The 18481-nt window shown below is 42.5% G+C and overlaps 3 protein-coding genes across 3 annotated transcripts; 1 reads left to right on the top strand and 2 right to left on the bottom strand.

The window, feature by feature from the left end:
• Positions 1-433: 433 nt before the first annotated feature.
• LOC115693858 (citrate-binding protein-like) lies at positions 434-1229 on the bottom strand. The gene is made up of 2 exons (XM_030620919.2): positions 954-1229; positions 434-817 (listed from the first exon to the last, which is right to left on the bottom strand). Exons 1-2 carry the CDS (start codon positions 1227-1229, stop codon positions 434-436), a joined length of 660 nt encoding a protein of 219 aa, XP_030476779.2.
• A 7427-nt stretch (positions 1230-8656) lies between these two features.
• Positions 8657-11086, top strand: LOC115693840 (uclacyanin-3). Its single transcript, XM_030620900.2, has 4 exons — positions 8657-8973; positions 9119-9234; positions 9595-9984; positions 10771-11086. The coding sequence occupies exons 1-4, from the start codon at positions 8829-8831 to the stop codon at positions 10831-10833; spliced, it is 714 nt and encodes a 237-aa protein (XP_030476760.2). The 5' UTR covers positions 8657-8828; the 3' UTR covers positions 10834-11086.
• A 4733-nt stretch (positions 11087-15819) lies between these two features.
• LOC115693855 (protein ROH1-like) lies at positions 15820-17312 on the bottom strand. The gene has a single exon (XM_030620915.2). It carries the CDS (start codon positions 17288-17290, stop codon positions 16115-16117), a length of 1176 nt encoding a protein of 391 aa, XP_030476775.2. The 5' UTR covers positions 17291-17312; the 3' UTR covers positions 15820-16114.
• Between the last annotated feature and the right edge of the window lie 1169 nt (positions 17313-18481).

Raw genomic sequence — 18481 nt, 5'->3', positions numbered from 1 at the left:
GGAATCACGGGATCCTTCGCCAGCAGTCTTTCCACTAGTTATAGATATGGACTCTGTGGGTCGCCGATGTTAACAACTAAACATGCTGCGTGAACGCTTCGCCTAAAGCTCATGTGGATTCAGTTGGTTGTTGAGAAAGATAACAGATAATCAGTTGTGAGACGCTAGACACCAGTTGAATTAATCGATATGTTTCGCCGAAATTTATCACTGAATTCGGGAACAGTGGCATTCTCTAGCAGGAATTGTCATCCAAACAAAGAACAGGATCTTATTGCTAATGTCACTGCTCATATTCATAGTGATCAGAATCGTGAGACAAATCCTTTGGATCCTTAAAGACAGCAATCACTGCCTAACAACGATTTTGTTATCGGGCAGGACTTATTCGCAAGCCAAGTTTTGCAAAATGCCCAATGAAGCTCGTCGTCCTTCACTTCTTGTAGATTTTGATGTCTCTCCATCTCGATTCCATGTAGTAGCTTATGTTAGCCGGCGCCCCATACACTCCACACTTGAAGTGCAGGTCGCCCGGCCGTTTGTCAGCCACCTGGAACACTTGATTCCCATCGAGAAACACGGTCACTTTCCCTCCATCGACGTCGTGAATTATGTTAAGCCTGAACCATCTGTCGTAGAGGCCGGTGGCGATAAGGTTCCCGCTGTGGTACCGCATATCCCCCTCGTAGATCCTCAGTATGAGGGTAGTAGCTCCATGAGCTGCACCATGTATTTGGGCTATCGTAGCGCCGGATGTCCCATTGGGCACGAAACCATGCCCTTCGAATTGCCAGACTCCAGACGAGTAGTCTAGACCCTGCCAAATGTGTAACCTTAAAGCTTACAAGGATGTGGTACAAAATCGAGGAGGGAAAGATTCCGCTAATTAGATCAGTTTCTTGTTCAATCAATCACTACTACAACGATGAACCGTAAGGGGGTACGAGAATTACTTTGATCCGAACTTCGGTGCGTGGTTGAGTGTGACTGCTTGGATCGTGGGGCTTGTCATCGGCGTAAACCCACAACTTGCGCACCCCATCCACGAAGCTGTAGCGCTCCTCCAGTGGAATGTCATAAGGCTTTTGCAGCTCGATGTTTGCATCTGTCAACGGTACCTCAGTGAAACCATCTGTAGGATCAGCAGAACAGAACAGAATGGATTTCAGATTATGACTCGAGACCAGGACGACAAAGAATAACAGTACATGGCTAAAAGGAATCTCCATTTTTGTTTCTCGTCAGTCTCGAGAAATTGTTGAGGAACTAGTGAAGGCAAAGCTTTCTATATGTAGGGACAACATAAACAATGCAGGAACCAGATATGATTTTCTAATCTTAACCCAACAGAGCATATCCTATGGTCTTCTTTCCTTGGACAGACATGCTTGTCCTTTTGACAATTTGAATGACCTTGTCTCATCTATGTAATCTCGTGTATATACAAGTGATTCCCAGTTCAACGGTTGATAATTGAGGATGACAAAGTTTGCTGTGTGACTCAACTAAATCATGTGCAGAAAGCTCCAAACTTTGTTCAATAAAAGACTTCCTTCCTGGATTCAAGGCCATGTCCTCCTTTTCGTGTTTTTATCAGATTGGAATCAAATTTTGGTGATGGCATGATGACCCTTTTGCTTATGTTGAATCAGCATTTACTCTATAAGTATTTAAAAAGGAGAGAGCTTTGGATTATATTGTATCATGTTATATTATTAGTAGTTTTCTTTTCTTTTCTTTTGGGATGAGTGTATTGAAAATCCTAAAACTTGTCACGAAAATGCAATTAAGTCCTAAAACTTTCGAAAAATACAATCAAGTCTTAAAACTTGTCACGAGAGTGCAATTGAAAACTAAAACTTTCAAAAATTACAATCGAGTCCTTCCATTAACTCTGTCCAACTTGACAAACGGAATATTAATAAGTTTTAGAACTTGATTGCATCAACTTGACAAGTTTTACAATTTAATTGCACCAACTTGACAAGTCTTAAGACTTGATTACACTTTCATGATAAGTTTTAAGACTCAATTGCGACGATTTTAGGACTTCCGGTACATTTATCCACCATAACAATTTACATTACCTTTGTATCATGAAGAGACCCCTCATTGAAACTCAATGAGTTGATAGGAGAAATCAATCTTTATATTGTATCAGATCTTATTAACGAGTGCCTTAAGAGTACTAATTAAGACCGCTATAAATAATTGGTATGTTTATCTTTCCGGAGCAAAATTAATGATCTTTAACAAGTGCTTTAGGGGCACTCTTTGCCATTCTCCATTTGCATTTTATGAAGGGAAAAGGAGGCAGTGATTTGTAAAAGTAACTCATGGCTCATTTGACAGCCAAACTAAGAATACACAAGACAATTTGGACTCTTCTGCTAGAACGCCAAGCAAAGAATCAAGCCACTCCAGTCAAACTCCATCGAAGACAAGCTCGATTGGTTGCATGAAGTGTTAAAAGTACGAATGCCTCCGACAATTAATCTAACCGACCATATGTCTAATTACCAACGACCATGAACTTTCGTTTATTCTGCACAAGAAGCCAGAAATCCATCTTAAAATGATCTTTCATTGTCATTTCCTTTACTGCCAAATCCTTCGCTCGTTTTATTGTTGCAAGACACAAATACAAGTGCTCTTCAAGCTCGTCCACTCGCTCCTGAAATGTGATGTTCCTCCTCTTGAGCTCGTTCGCCGATGGCTCAGAAGTTTTTTCCCTCCCTTCTCGTCAAACAAAGATGAGCCATGGTTTTGTTATGCTTGATCTCATCGCTAAGTCGTGATACTAGCCGCCTAATCATATCGAAATATCTATCCAAGAAGTACGTCCCTTTAGCCGCGATATCCAATTGTTCTCGAGAAACCGGAGTCCGTGCAGATCCGAATAAGTTGGACATTTTCCTCCTGAAGCACTTCAGCGGAAAGCTAAAAATGGGCGGCCCCATAGGCAGCCCGGTGAGCATATGGGCTGCGAGAACCATCACCGTTATCGCGACTACTAGACCACATGTAGCAGTGACGAATATTCCCATCGCCTTGTGAAGAAGTCGGATCAGCCGAATCTTCCTTGCCACCTTCTTTCTCCGTGACTTCAAGCAGTTTAGGATGGAATGGTACTCGTCGTGAATCAACGCGAAGTCGTGCTCGTTAGGATTACAGATTGGACGAGTTAGAACAATAGACAGGATGATAATTAGCTCCGAGGTGATCGTATTCATGTCGTTCCTCGAGCATATATCATCACTAATTACATCGAATGCTCTTCGCATCATGTAGTTCCTTGCTTTGATTTGCTGGATCCAATGAGAAGGTCGATGCATATATTAGAGGCCGCAACGATCACATCAAAGTACCTCAGCATAAGAAGCTTGAGCTTAGGTTGCTTCGAAAGAACGGTCAATTCGAGGAGAGACGATAGATTTTGCTCGCCAAGTTCATCCATAATATGAGATGGTCTTTAATTGGAGTGCAATCAAGAGGGCACTTGATGAGCATTTGCAAGAAATTGTGCTTTATCAAACAAATCGATGAACGTTTTAGCTCGGAATGCGTCAAGGTAGTCTTCATTGACGTCTAAGCTTATCTTTTCCGAGCGTCCTTTAGTTCTTCCCTATCTGAAGCATCTGCAAAATGCATTGAGAGGTCTGCATCATCAGGAAGCCAAAACAAAAATGGGTCATGATAATTCGTCAGCTCCACACTTCATTCATGCGTATAGTTCTAGCTAAAAACAAGCAATGGCCATATCATGTTGCTACAGACGAGGTAAGATTTGATTAGTTCCATCGAACACAAGCTTACCATTAAAGTCGGTTTGTTATTGTTCAGGGTTATTCTAACAGATTATGCCGATCACATCTCAAAAAATGGAGCGAATCCAATAAAAACCATAAGTTACTAGACTGATTTTTCGGCTATCAGCTTCGACCCAACCTATATTGCGATTGGATTCGGTCCGCACACAACATCATTAGCACGAGCCTATATCCAATATCTTTGGTGGAAATACAAAGATGATGGTGAACCTTAGCTTAGGGAGCTAACTTCACTTCTTAAAATCAACCATTTTCAGCACTTGATTGAATTGACAATTATCAAAAGCGAGTATAAGCATATTATGATTTCGAAATCACGTGTATTCACTCTATGTGCTAAAAAGTGATAAGACTTTTAATGTTATTATCACCTATACTCTTAGAGGTAGTTTGCATGGTGTACGCATCACTGAAATGTTATAAAGGTGCACGCATCGTATAAATATCAGAGAAGACACGCATCTCTTCTAATCATTCTCTTGCGGAACTTGCGCACATCGCTTGAGCTCTCTTGAAGATCAGACTCGACATCATTTGCTGTATTCAAGTTTGGAATAACTTCAAGTCACTACATGGAGAAATCTTCGAAGCCCATAAACGAGCTTGGCCAACCTCCTAAGCCGTTAGACAGTCGGTGGGATATGGTATAGGCGGAAGCCGGTAGGGCGGAGTGGGCGGCGGGGGCAGTAGTAGTCGGCGGGGCAGCCATAGGCGAGGAGGGGTCGCAATAGCCTAGAGGCGGTTTGGTTTGCCGAAGGGGCCACGGGAGAGAGGAGCTTCTAGTGGCTCTTCCCTGTTAGTAAAACAGTGAAGGCGTCAACAATCCGTGAGATAGCGAAGGCGTCACATTGAGCAATATTCAAAGAATTTTCAAAAAATTTCAAAGATACATATATTAAGTTACACCAAACATATGATGAGATATATTAGAATCCGGTGGATATTCCAAAGATTTCTAATCTCACTTTATCCTATTCCATCTCATCCCAATTCAAATCCAAACAAACGCAGCCCTCGCCGTGGATGGTCGACATCTATGTCAGCGATTAACAAAGATTTTTTATTAATATTTTTATTTTATAGTCCCAACAGGCGAGGACTTCAGGCGAGGGCCATAACGCCCTGACCAACCACAGTCATAAAAGTTATTAACAAATTGTCTACATCAGTGCCGATCGGGCCACATAGGCCGGCCAGCGTCCCGTCAATGATTTATGGCCAAAATTGATCGGAATGATGGCAAATCGTCAAAATGTTCATGACTAAATTGATCAAATAAAAAGGTTTAGGACTAAATTGACAATCGTACACTAGCTTTTGGGACTTTTTTGGTAATTATCCCTTTCGAGTATCTAAAATGATGGTCTCAAAGTAGTTTATGAAGATGTAGAGAGCTGTGCTTGTAGTTTATGGAAAATATATAGGGTCTCCAAGTAAATTGAGCAAAACAGAAATGGGGTCAGAGTAATTTTTTGAAAAAAATAAAAAAACAAGGGGTGTCTAAAGTAACTTAATCAAAGCAAGGAGTGTTCGCATTTGCCCTATTGATGGTTTTTTTAATCATTCCACTTTAGAGTTTGTTTAGAGTCACGTTTACTTTTGTATCTTGATTTTTTTTTTATGTCTGAGTTTTAACTCTTCTTGTAATCTTAAAGGCCTAAAATTTTCACAATGTAAATTGTTTATACCTATTTTCCATGTATAATCCTTTTCATAAGACAGAAAATGAAAAGGTTATTTTTTTTCTTTTTTCGGAAGACGCCGCAAACAAACCTAAAATTCATGTACAAGCCTCTTCCTTCTTTCATGAGGAAACTTTAGGAGTGGCTAAATAGTACGAAAAATCTCTAAGACCATTACAAAGAGTATGAATCTAAGGGTCGCGATTAGTTGAGTGCTCGCAAGCTAAGATATATTTAACGTGGGAAATGATTTTAATCAATGCAAACCTTGCATCTCTCTCTCTCTCTCTAAATTATTTGAGTAATTTGCACTTGTGGACATTAAAGTTTATCACAATTTTTAGTTAGTCACTAATCAGATACATCAAACTTTCATTTATCTTCAGTTTGACGTTGGTCAAAATTGACCAAGTTAATCAATGTAAAATTGCATATCTCTCTCTCTCCTTCCTGACATTGTTTGAATTGTTGAGATATTGATTGAGTAAATTGAACTTGTGGTCATTAAAGTTTAGCACAACATTTAATCAAATCACTGAATTGTGATTTCAATAACCATATACATTGAACTTTCATTTCTCTGCAATTTGATGCATTTCGGCAAAAACGGACCAATTTTCAACAAAACAGTTGACACGACAATGGCGTGATAATGAACCTGACATTTTTAAAATTGGCGATGTGTTCACCACATAAAAATCTATTAGAAAATCAACAAGATATAGAACCAAAGCACATCAATTGAAAAAAAATAAAATTTAATGCATTGAGTGATTGAAATTTAAATTCAATGATCTAATTGTAAATCCACTAAAATCTATTAACAGAAGAAATTTGCCCAACCTTCGAGCTGGAGGAGTGAAGTGAATTCTTTATCAAGGAAGGGAAGAAAAAGAAGTGGCCCTTTCTCTTTCGAGCTTCCCAAAGCAACATTTGGTACCATGCCTTTTGTTCTTTTCTTTTAACCCCTATTATTTCTGCTCTTTTCCTTTCAGGAAAAAATGTTTGGCCCACATCGAAGTTCACGACATGTCGAAGTTAAGGCTGTCACGGTTTTCACTAGCGGCCACATTTAAACATTCAACATCAGCACTAGAATCTCTCCCCTTCTTTCCATGAAAGTGAAGCTGTCGTTTAATACATGTGGCTCGTCCCTTGAGGATTTATAATATATAATGTCTAGGCTCGTGAAGGTTCTATCCACGAGAATTTTAGGTCCACGCATGACCCTTGACCCACATTAAAATAGAGTCGTTTGATAATGGACCTGGTTGTTTGTTCTGAATCGATGTGATCTGCTTGGAGGATCTTGCCGTTTTGCATATTGATTTAAAGGGAGGAAAGTACGTGTAGATTGGTTCTCTCTAGTGAAACAACCTTATGTTCCTTAGCTAAAGTAATTTGAGAAAATTAATCACATTGTAGCACTTACATATGGTCGTTACTCATCACAGTCCTCTTTGTCCACCGGCTCAAGGGATTATGTGGCTCGGTAATAAAACCGGTAAAAGCCAGTGTTGATCTAGCTGAACCGATCAGATCAATGAACTTGTTGTTAGATGTAATTTGGTCTAGAATTTTGAAAAAATGGAAAATGGGGACCGTGGGTTTATGGATTAAAATCCAACCTTAAAATAGTCGTAAATAGCGCTTTACCAATTGAATCTTAGAACCTTTAAAAGGTTTGAAAAGATTCGAACTTGTGTCGTTGAGGGACACATAATGCGCTCAATCCATTTGATGTGGCAAGAAATTTCATAAAATTTGAGCATTATTTTATATAAAGTATTCATGTTTGTTCGAATTAATTAAATCACCCAATTTAAATAGTTCACCGGGTCAAATGATGAACCACTAGCCTCTCCAGTTCACTTACTAGGGCGATTTTGGGAATATTGCCCGGAGGCTAATGAAACACCTTACAAATCTCATAATCGGTTAAATTGATACCTCCTATGACCTCTGCAGATAGCCCTAAGTATAAATAGTTTTCACGCAGTTGATATGTTTTGAAGTTTGAACGAGTAACCGTAAAAGCCGTAGGGCCCATGGGCCTGATCCAATCCAGGCCAAACCGGGCCTTCAGCATGACGACCCGTGCCTAGGCAGAGGCCAAGTCATGCTAGCCGGCTCGGTGGCCACCATTACCTCCAAATCTCGAGCCGGAAATTGTGACGTCTCAACATATACGACAATATATCTCAAAGTTAGTCATCACCATTATTAAACATGCATTACATCTTTGGTCCACGATCTCTTTATTCTAACCTTCACTTTTTGATCATCACAGTGTACAAATGTAAATGCCTAGAGTGAAGTCTCCATCAACAAGCATATCGCATTGGTAGTCCACCAAGCATTGTCCCCATCAAATTCCCCCCAAAAATTTCGAACCTGAAAACTAAAGGAGTGAATCAAGGCTACCTACGAAGGCAATGCGACATGATAATGCTCACAGATGAAACAAAATGGAAAAACCCGTGCTCCTATCTCTCACCAAAATCGAAAACATATCTCAGTGACAGCCGTTAAGAAACCAAATGGCCCATCCGCCCATGCTTCGTGTCTGAATCTGTTAAGAGCAATGGTAGCCTGCCTTAATGTCTCTTCACGTGCGAGGCCTTGTCTATGTCTCTCAGGTCTCCCAAAACAAAAAAATTTTGCCTCTGTCATCTCCCAAGCTCCATATATTTTAATTTATAATTGAATTTAGAGTATCGATAATTAAAGATAAACAAGGGGAAAAGGGGAAACTTTACAGGGGGCATAATTACACCATTATACAAAAGCAACTGTAGTAATTATGAAATACAAAAGGTTGTGAGGATTCCTCAGAGAAAGTAGAATAGTATGCATTTTCCACCCCCCAAGATTGTACAATACTTTATTTTTTTTCTCAGCATTGAAATTGAAGATGTTGCAGGATGATAATACGCTAATCATTTTAGAATAATTAGTGTAATTAATCTCTCAATCCATCCTTATTCTAATCTTGGTTATTTAACTCTATAATCTCTTAATGGGATTTTTTTTTTGTGTTGCTTTTTGCAATAACGAGAACACACACACACACCATCCCCTACACCCATTTGTCTGTCATCCGTTCAAAGCTCTTCCCTTGAAAAGCCCAGCACTTCTGACAGTTCATGCACACTCTCTCTCTAAAGAAAAGTTGGAAGAAAGAAGGAAAAAGAGAAAAAGAAAAAAAGAAAAGGTTGCCAGAGATGAATAAAGCTCGCTGTTGATCCCACTCTTTATCTTTTATCGGCTCACAGTCCCGGCTTACACGAAAGAATACAAGAACTGTTGGTGTTACATGATGAAGATGACAATGCTCGTCGCGTTGCTATGCTTCTTCTCTGTTTTCTCTGTTGTTTGCAAAGTGGGTCACTGTTCAACAGTGCTTGTGGATGGAGTTTCAGAGTGGAAGAACCCGACTGTTCATGTTGGAGATACCATCAGTAAGTACTTTCCTTTTCTTTCGTTCTTTTCTTTTCTTTTCTTTTTGAAGGGAAGAGATCTTGCGCATGAATTCTCTGTTCAGTTTCGGATTTCAAGAACTCAAAATTGAGCTAACATTCCCCTGTTCTCTGCGTCGTCTCTCAGTTTTCAGACACAAGCATCAATACGACCTCTACATTTTCCAGAATCAGCGAGCCTTCACTCTCTGCGACTTCACTCAAGCCACTCTTCTTACCAAGCCGGGCTCTAACACATTCACGGTATGCTCTCTCTCTCTCTCTCTCTCTCTCTCTCTCTCTCCCTCTGTGTTTGTGTGCGCAGTTGGGTTCTCTACTTTTCTGTTTCTTCTCTTTTCCTTAGATGAACACGTTTAACAACTTGTAATTAGCTTGGATTTCACAAAAGCTGCTAAAATCTTGGAGCTTTACTACATTATCATTTTAAAACTATGTTGCGAAGAAGCTCACAAGCTGATATGAATTTTCTCTTCAAACAAGCCCAAAATCAAACGAAAAGATATGTTACCTGAATCGGGTAATTTCTTGAATCTGGAGTAATATCAGCCAAATGAAAAGCATTGTAACTTTTTTTTCTGACCATTTCTTTCAATGCTTATCTAGTGGCACCCATCACGCCCTGGCTATTTCTACTTCACCTTCAACAATGGCTCTCTCAATGCATGCCAAGACACCCAAAAGTTTCCCGTTAAGGTATCTTCCGAGTCACCGCCACCATCCCCAGAGAATCTAATCATCCCGCCAGAATCACCTCCAATGCCGGCCATGGCCCCGGCCCCGACCACGGGAGGGATTGTGTCGTCGTCGCCGGCGTTTCCCTGGCCATACCGCCCTCGCGAGGAGCTCTCGCCGGGGCCTGCCCCGGCAGCGAGCTTGTTGCCGGACAAAGGTGGGATACCCTTCATTAATAGCAATCCTGCAGTTCCTCTGCCTACAGGAGAAGTGGACTCTGCCACAATAAGGCCTCTGCCTACCTCAGATCAAGGAAAACAGGTACAAGACTAGTTCGATTCATCAAAGCGATTATTAACAAGAATACTAATTCGTGAATGACTATTAAAGTGGTTATATTGAATGGTTGAATCATGTCAGAGTACGTTGTAATGGGCCAATACCGCATATTGTCAGTGTTTGTTCAGTTGGGCTTGGTGTTGATAGCGTCCACATTACCATTACAAGTCTCAAGAGGTTACCAATTATAGAACCTATTTAAGTAGCATGCAGCTTCTGTGATCTTTACCGCTTTAATTGAAACTTAATGTACACGGTTGGCTAAATGACTGAACTCTAGGAGCAGTAGTCTGAAGTTTTGTCGACAACTAGTTACGGTTTTGATGTATCCAAGTGTTTTAGGTTCTAAATCCGAATCACGCCGCACATCATTCGGGGTGATTCTATTATCAGTTCTCTTGACTTTGTTTTAAGCATTTTGAGACGAAAGATAGCAGAAAATCATCTGTCATTGTGAAAATGAGGAATTCATAGCTTTGAAGTAATCATCAATGATAATCACTTTGCCTGCTTAAAATTGTGCCACAATCATTGCTCTTTTGGTCAAATCTGTCATCTCTTACACCTGCAATCCGAAATGGGCGGTAATATCTTATGAAGCCAAAAGTCAAATAAAAGAAGAAATTGCTGAAAGTGTAGGAACCTTTATCTAATTACTCTTGAGTACTAACATGGTCTTTATACTTGAACTTCATATGAAGATCTGAAAAGATAGAGGAGCTGTTGATTGGGGTCTCAATTACATATTCTCTTGTCTGTTGATTGCAGGAGGTGGTGGGGTTGCTTCAACTGCAGATGGCTCTGCTTTGTGCAGTGTTCTTGATGCTGTGACCAAAGAAATGGAGCTAAAAAGAGGGAAAAAAAAAAAAAAAGAACTTAGGAGGCAACTACAACTAGTGTGTAAAGAATGTGAGTAGGCTAATGAGTGGGAGGTTATTTGGGGACCTTAAAGTAGCTTTAGAGATTATAATTAGACCATGTAATATGATGATGCTCCTTGCCTTGACCCTACTTTGGAATCATTGGCAAGCTTTGGCCTTTAGTTTTGCTGTGTAATCAATTGCTCCCTCCTCTCTTTTTTCAACTTTCTCCTTTGCCTTTATTTCCTTTCACCCAATTTCATCATTCTTCAATCTTTACTTGTGAAATTTATCGTCGCTCGGAGGCGTGAATCGGTTTTCTTTTCGTTTCGGCGGCATTAATTTTTAGTTGAAAAGCAATTTAGTGTCAGATATTTTCTAAGCAAGCCAAAAAGCTGTAAAGAAGCTTAAATAATTGTGAGATCCTTACTAGGTAAGAAAGGTCATTAATCTCGAGGATGTTCTCTCTTTCTTGGATGACGGAATTTGACTGGCTTTTGGATGGATAAGAGCGATTCAATGACAACAAACACGCAAAAATCACTTCCATTACATTCACTTTAACGAAAAGTTCATGGTTAAGATGTGCAAAAACGCGGTTGCATCTGCTGCAATTTATGTTCAAATGCATGTACCGGTGAATTTTGACACTTGATAGAACATTCAAATTCGGTCTTTGTTCGTGTGTTTCGGAGAATGTACATGACGAAGGAACTCTCAGCCTGCATTAACCTAGGCGGCATCGTTAACGGAGAAAATTTACATGAAGTTGGAAAAGAATCCCTCGTCAGTACGAATGCGCAATTTATTGGTTGGACCAGAAACCGGGTGGAGGACTATTTGTGCGCCCTCAAGCCCTGCGACATACGAGCACCTATCAAGAGATCTGATTCCCCAGCTTAGACATCATATTTCACGATTGTCTGAAATGTAATGTAGGTGTTTCAAAGATATATCATCTGCATCTTATATCAGACCAGATACCTAACAAGACAACCGGGGCTCCGAGCAAACTCTTAGCATAGCACACTTATCTGCAATTTTCGATAGAACTCGGACTGTTTTGGTCTTCTAAACTTATGAGCACCTTTAACTCCTGTTTTCCTTGAGTCACCATGGAAAATTCTATCTACAAGACCTGAATTTGAAGACTCTGAAAAGTTCTTTTTCTAGAGCAGGCAACATAGAGATGGAGCATGTTGAGTTAAGACTCTAGTAAACCCTAGTTAAATGAATTCGATATTTGAGTTCCCAGAATTTTGAAAAGCCGTCCTCGGACATTAGTACACGATCTAGGCGTGCCAATTCCTGCTGCTTCATCTCGTGTTTGCGTGTGTAATCTGTGACATTGACAATATAGCTCAAACTTAATCGGCTTCTTTGCAAAACTCGGATCCGAAAAAGAACCGCCAAAATGTGTCGACTAATGTCCGTTTTCGGCTAAACTGTCATCCGGGTCATAAGTCGGAGTTATAAGTTCCACGGAATTTCTGGTGTTCATACCGTATAAGATCGTGTCACCGTGTCATGCCCGTGAATCCTCGGTCCTGGAGGGGCTCAAAATTTTTCAGTGGTCTCCACCCACAAAAATTCGTGAAAGTTCATCGCCAAAGAAAGCTGGAACACTTAGCTAACTGGCGATGGAAAATGCAAACATGTTACCAAAAAAAGCTGGCACTTGTTAATGCATAGTTGCTTGTGTCCATAATGATGGATTAAACCTCCAAAATGCAGAAAGTATTGGGCCAGAAGGTCCAAAACTTGCTTCCTACCCTCTGTTCCTATGCACTGCAATATAAGAAAGCTCATAACCCAGGTCATCACTGGTCAAGACTCGGATTGAGTTTTCTGTGCTCCCGTTTTTACATATATTTCTATTGGTACCGGACTTTACCAAAAATACCTTCTGTCGACGAAATTCGTAACGTTTCATGATGCGTCAACCGGAGGAGAATACCTTGAATCAATTCTCGGCGAGTCCGAGTTGAAATACTAGCCTCTTTCTTGCTTTGGCAAGATTAAAATTTCTAGATTTTGAATTTTATGTCGGAATTCTTAACTTTAGTAAAATCACAGCACTAACGAGGATCTCGCCTGCCAAATAAGAAAAATTTGTATTTTCGGGATCATACAGATTATTCTTGGGACATACGTAATTAATGTTGCGAAAGCCGGATACTTCTTAAAAATATGTTCGAAAGGTGCTCTCCAGGCACTTGTTAACACTAGATCGCACACGGCAGATCGCCTCAAAACGCCCTGCCTATCAATGCAATTATGTTGGTGGGGCTATACTTCTTCTGTGAGTCCAAACTTGAGGCGCGCATGATGCTCGACCCACAACAGCTCTCGGACAGCATCCGTCCAGGTGGGATTGGAATGGACCAGAGAGTTGCATTGGATAAGATGAAAGAAGACAAAATTAGCTTTTTCGGGTGTTATGTTACCATCGGACAGCCAACCACCCTATTCTCAGGGAGGTCCCAATCGGCGTGGTTGGTAAGTCTCCTCCTTTGCGGTCGAGAAAGAAAGGAGGCCATTCCTGCATTCAATCCTTGTGCTTCCACATTGATTTGAAGTGTCACCAAACCCCCAGCTCATATCAAGAACGTGGATGGCGAGAGGATTGCGATCGCGAGTGCCGACTATAAGAGAATTGACCATCTGTAATCCATATATGGAAATTTAGAATGCTGAGATAGTAGAATCGAAATCGCATACTCGGTTTGGACAACCACCGTCTTCGAACCGTTTCGATAAGGGCGAAGTCGCACGGATCCGGACCTAGATATTTCTCTCCTTTTCCTTTGTTACATGGTCTCGATGGATGAACAATCAGCGTATGTAAGAGGAGGGGAGATGAAACCACAACATATCTATAGTGTGTACTCTAACAGGCCCATTCACCACAGGTTATTCTTAAAATATCGGCTTACATTGACCGCCCAACCACATTATTACTGTACCCGAAATGTTCTAAAACCACTATAATATGATCAAATAACTGTATCTGGCGATCTAGCGCCGCCTTATTTATTTTGTGAAATTTATAATAATACGCCATTTACGAAACTAAAATGTTATGTGGTCAATGTTAGCAATTGCTTATAAGAATTTGTAACGATGACTTGATAGCATCCGATTCATGACGGGATATGATAGTTAGGATCTGAAGAGTTTAGCTCATCCTTTAGGTTAAATCACCTTAATTAGACTTGTAATTGTATGAATACCGTGCTCGTTTTGGCTACTCCTTTCGTGATTTCGTAGCTCTTTTGTCCTCATGACAAAAGGTAGCTTTTGGAATTGAAAGTTGGAGACGACTTGAGCACACCCAACTTCCTCATTTGCCGTCAAATAAGATGGAAGGCCCTTCTGCAATTAATTCTATAGATTAACGTAAATGGGTAGGCTGCTTGGAGTGATTAAGGTCGTACCCAAATCTACATGGATATATTTTTTTTTTCTTGAATTACATATAACGACAAAGTATAATACACATTATAAGTAAATTGAGAAATTAACTGTCATTATCTTATATTATATAAACATTCGTAGAGTAATTAAAAAAGGAATTTGAATTTTCTTCATTAATCTAAGAACGATGGAATTGAGTTCGAAATTTTGCTAGTCCTAATCTAACATTATTTGGTTTTGTGCAAATAATCACATCAAAGACGTCATTTTTCATGAATAAACTGCCACAAAAGATAAATTATACCTAACGGAGTAGTTTTTGTTTTTTTGGTCGAATCCTAACGGAGTAGTTTGGGTGGTTGCGCGTGTCATGTTCGGGGTTAAACGGACCTAATTAGGGCTGCTTAATTAATTAAGTCACGCAAATCATGTTCGGGCTACCGATTATTGGCTCGGTCATTTTCAGATTAAGACTTTTGAAGCATAAGAGATCTATCTTGTCTAGAATGAGGTTCCTAACACAACGATCCAAATGAATCATTCTTCGCACCGACACAATCCCTGTGGAAGAATTCAGACTTCTCCAAGGAGGGCAAAAAAATCCTCCGTTAGCCCGTCTAGATCGATTGACTTTTCGGTTTATTTTTATTGGCTTAATCTAAATCTCGCCGCTTGCACATTTAATTTTTTGTTTAATTCAAAACTTTCGCAACACCCAAATAATGACAAGTAGATTCACACATGATATTTCGGGAAACTTAAATAGTACTGTAAAGTATTTTTTGTTTTTTTTGTTTTTCATAGTGTGAACTAAACAACTGCTCGAGAAAGTTAAGATCGAAAAAATAGATCATGACATACACAAACACATATAAAATATCATGCGGATTGCAGACCATGTTTCCCTTCTTTCTTTATTTGCTTGGCTTCGGCCGCAGTCACACGCTGTCTTGCCTACAATTCGAACGTTCTCGAGAGACAGACCAACCCCCTCCCTCTTCTTCAGAGTTCAGACCTAAAGAACCAGTCAAAAGTCAAAGCTTGGAACATTTGTCCTTTTCCTCAGGTCAGAGTCAAATCCAGCTCCAAGAGAGAGGAAGCTGTAGTTCTGACCGACCGTACCTCGAGACTGAACAACAACACAGCAATTCCCACTGAGCCGTCCAAGCTTGTAATGGAAGTCATGCACCGCCCCAGATCAATGCAATTTGACCAAATGAACTTGCAATTACAGAAAGCCAACTAAAATGATCGAGGGGCATCCATCAGGACCCTGAATGGCTCTGTTCCTAACATGGAAGATCACATGCGGTCAAGGTCAAAAATGGGCAGGAACAATCTGGTATCGGCATATTAAAAAAGCTTCAGGACTTTCCAGTCCCCATGTTTTCATACCCAATCTGAATCTTTCTGCATCAATGTCGAAAGATCCAGAAAGACAGAAGAAGACAGTCATCTGGGACTTCAGATTCCAATATCACAACTGCAACCGGACCAAAATCGGATTGAGAAGCCTAATGCAAAGCAAAACAGATGGTGCTTGTTCCAACCAAAGTTAACCCAGTATGTGCAATGTATTACCAGAAGGACAAAAGGAAAGATACATAATAATACAAGAACGGCCCAATTCTCCAAATGCTCAAACACCAAAATTTACCCAAAACGCAGGTAAGACATTCGATATACATCGCGCCCCAAGACATTATTAGATCATCATGAAGAAGACAGTAAGAGAAGCAAAGAACCCAGCGAGGTTCTTCCCCTATGCTACATTCATATATATATTTCTTTACATAAGTACTCCTCTTCCCGGCGCCGGTCGTCGGGAGTCCTCTCTACTCGGCGCAGTTCGCCCTCCCGATGTAATCGAGCCCCTCGGTGCGGCTCCGCACGATCCGATGGAAGACCTCTCTCACTTGCTTCTCCAGTGGATCCAACCCATCCTTCACGGCCTCGAACACCTCCACCATGTCCTCCACTCTCTGCCTCACCTCCTCTTCCTTGTCGGCGGACAGCGGGAATTGGGCCGAATCCACCAGTTCGCTCATCATCCTAGCGCACCTCTCGATTTGATGGATCTCCCGCAACAATCCGCACGCGTTCCTCCTCTCCCTCTTCTTCGATTCCTCCGCGATCCTATCGTGGAGCGAGAGGAGCGGCGCGGCCCAGGCGAACTGCCTCGGGATGGAGAAGTGGACTTGCAGTCCCCGGTCCTGGCATGGGATCGCCGCCACGAGGGCCCATGTCACGAAAAGGAGCACCGAGTTCATCGTGAAGACCGACACGGCGAGGCCGTTGGTGGCCACGATCTCGTTCGCCCTCGGGGCATACAGGTTATTTCCGATGGCCTGTATCTGCCTCGCGGCGGACCACGACCTCGAGACGCTCCAGGAAAGCGACCTGAAATGGCCCAACGAGCGGTGGTCGCGGGTCAAGTTGCTGCGGCTGAAGGACCGGTTCCGGTGCGCCGCCACACCCGAGCCGCCGGCGGCTTCCTTCTCGTCGAGCATCCCGATGGCCAAATCGATCAGGGCCTTCTTGGCGCGGCGGAATTGGCCCTCGCTCGGGCTCCTCTTCTGGCTGCTGTTGTCCAGCGCGCACACGACGATCTCCAGGAGCTTCTGCCACTGCCTAACCTGCTCGATCCCGTCCCGGATCGCATTACAGACGTCCAGGGCCTTGATGCTCCGCTCGTGGAAATCGGCGATCGACCTGTCCATGGGGGACCTCGACAGCTGGGACCTGCGGTTGAACAGGATCGCCCGGAACTCCTCCTGGCAACAGAGGAACGCGTCGAGCAGCTTCCGGACCCACGGGAGCGAGAGGAGCTCCTCCGGCCCGGCCGACGACAGGTCGAGGAACCGATCGGCGACCTGCTTCTGGAAGGCATCCAGCTCCAGCTCGGCGCTCGTCGCCTCGTGGCCGGGGTCCACGGAGTGCACCGCCTGGTCCCGCCGCAGGCTCAGGATGGACCGCCCAATGTAAGAGCCCTGGTACTCCGTCGCGGGCATTTTCTCTCTCGATCCCACAAGACCACCCAGGTACCGGAAACGGCAGCAAGCTCGCGAATTTTACCGAATCCCTCGACGGCGGGGGGGCCTCGAATCGGGAATCTTAGCAACGGCCCATTTCAGAACACGCGTCGGACTGATCAAATTTCGAAGGCTTGCTCGTGCAAACGAAGCTCCAACAATGGATGAATGATGAAACCCTAAAGGGGGGAGGCATATATATTGGGGGGAGCGATTTGGACCGCGTGTTTATGGGTGGTTCGGAAAGGGACGGGTCGGCCGTGTGATGGCGAGAGAGATTTTTACCTCAATTAGCATGGTTAATCTATTAATTCACCCCCGCCCCCCACTCAGGGCCCCTCGACGCGCCGGCCCACGCGCAGTCGACGCGATCGGATCTCGACCGTCGGTTTCCCGGGGCATCGCGCCCTGGGCCGTCCATGGGCACCACGTTACTCGGTACTCGGCAGTTGTCGTGGCGTGCCCTGTGTCCCCCGTGGATGATCCTGGGCTCGGCAGCAGCGTATCATTTCCCGCGGGGATGTCTGTTCCGGTCGTGTTTTCGTTTTTTCTTTTTTTTTAACCGCCGCTAGCGTCACGGGGCTGTGTTGCTGGGGCCGCGTGACGGGAGGGAAGGGGGCGGGGGCGGGGTGGTGGCGCTCGCGCGCTTGGTGCCGCGCACGTGCGGCCCGGGGGAGGGGGCGCGTTGACCACGTGGAGGAATTTGATTGGGTCTCTGACGAACGCGAAACGTGGATGACTTAACAAGTGGAGGGCTCGGTCCTCGTTGGCGCGTAGGGCTCTCGTTCTCCTTCTAGAAGGACATGGCATGACACAGTTTGGTTTGGTCCCTAATGCAATTTATGAGAGAGAGAAAAAGAAAAAAGAGGAAATAATTGTTGAAAAGGAAAATGGAAATGTCAATGTAACGCCTTCCGAAAATATGAATAATTTTAAAAAAAAAAATTTAAAATGATAGGCCGTATCACTTAATGAATAGAAAAATATTTACTTACATCTTCAATAAAAATGGTTAAATATGAATTGTCGTTGGTAATGAAAATGTTTTTCATTATTATTCATTTTTCGCGAAACAAATGAAACCCTAAAAAATTATATTCACGAAGGTGATTTATCTTTTATTTTCCCTTTCCTCAGCAAAAGAGCGAGAAGGAGCGATCACCACCGATC

Source organism: Syzygium oleosum, unplaced genomic scaffold (genome assembly GCF_021117445.2).
Source record: "Syzygium oleosum isolate NSW1041296 unplaced genomic scaffold, Sole_v2.1 Sole_v2.05, whole genome shotgun sequence".
Classification (NCBI taxonomy): Eukaryota; Viridiplantae; Streptophyta; class Magnoliopsida; order Myrtales; family Myrtaceae; genus Syzygium; species Syzygium oleosum.
Note: the sequence above shows the minus strand (reverse complement) of the source record. Positions and strands in the feature narration are given on the sequence as shown.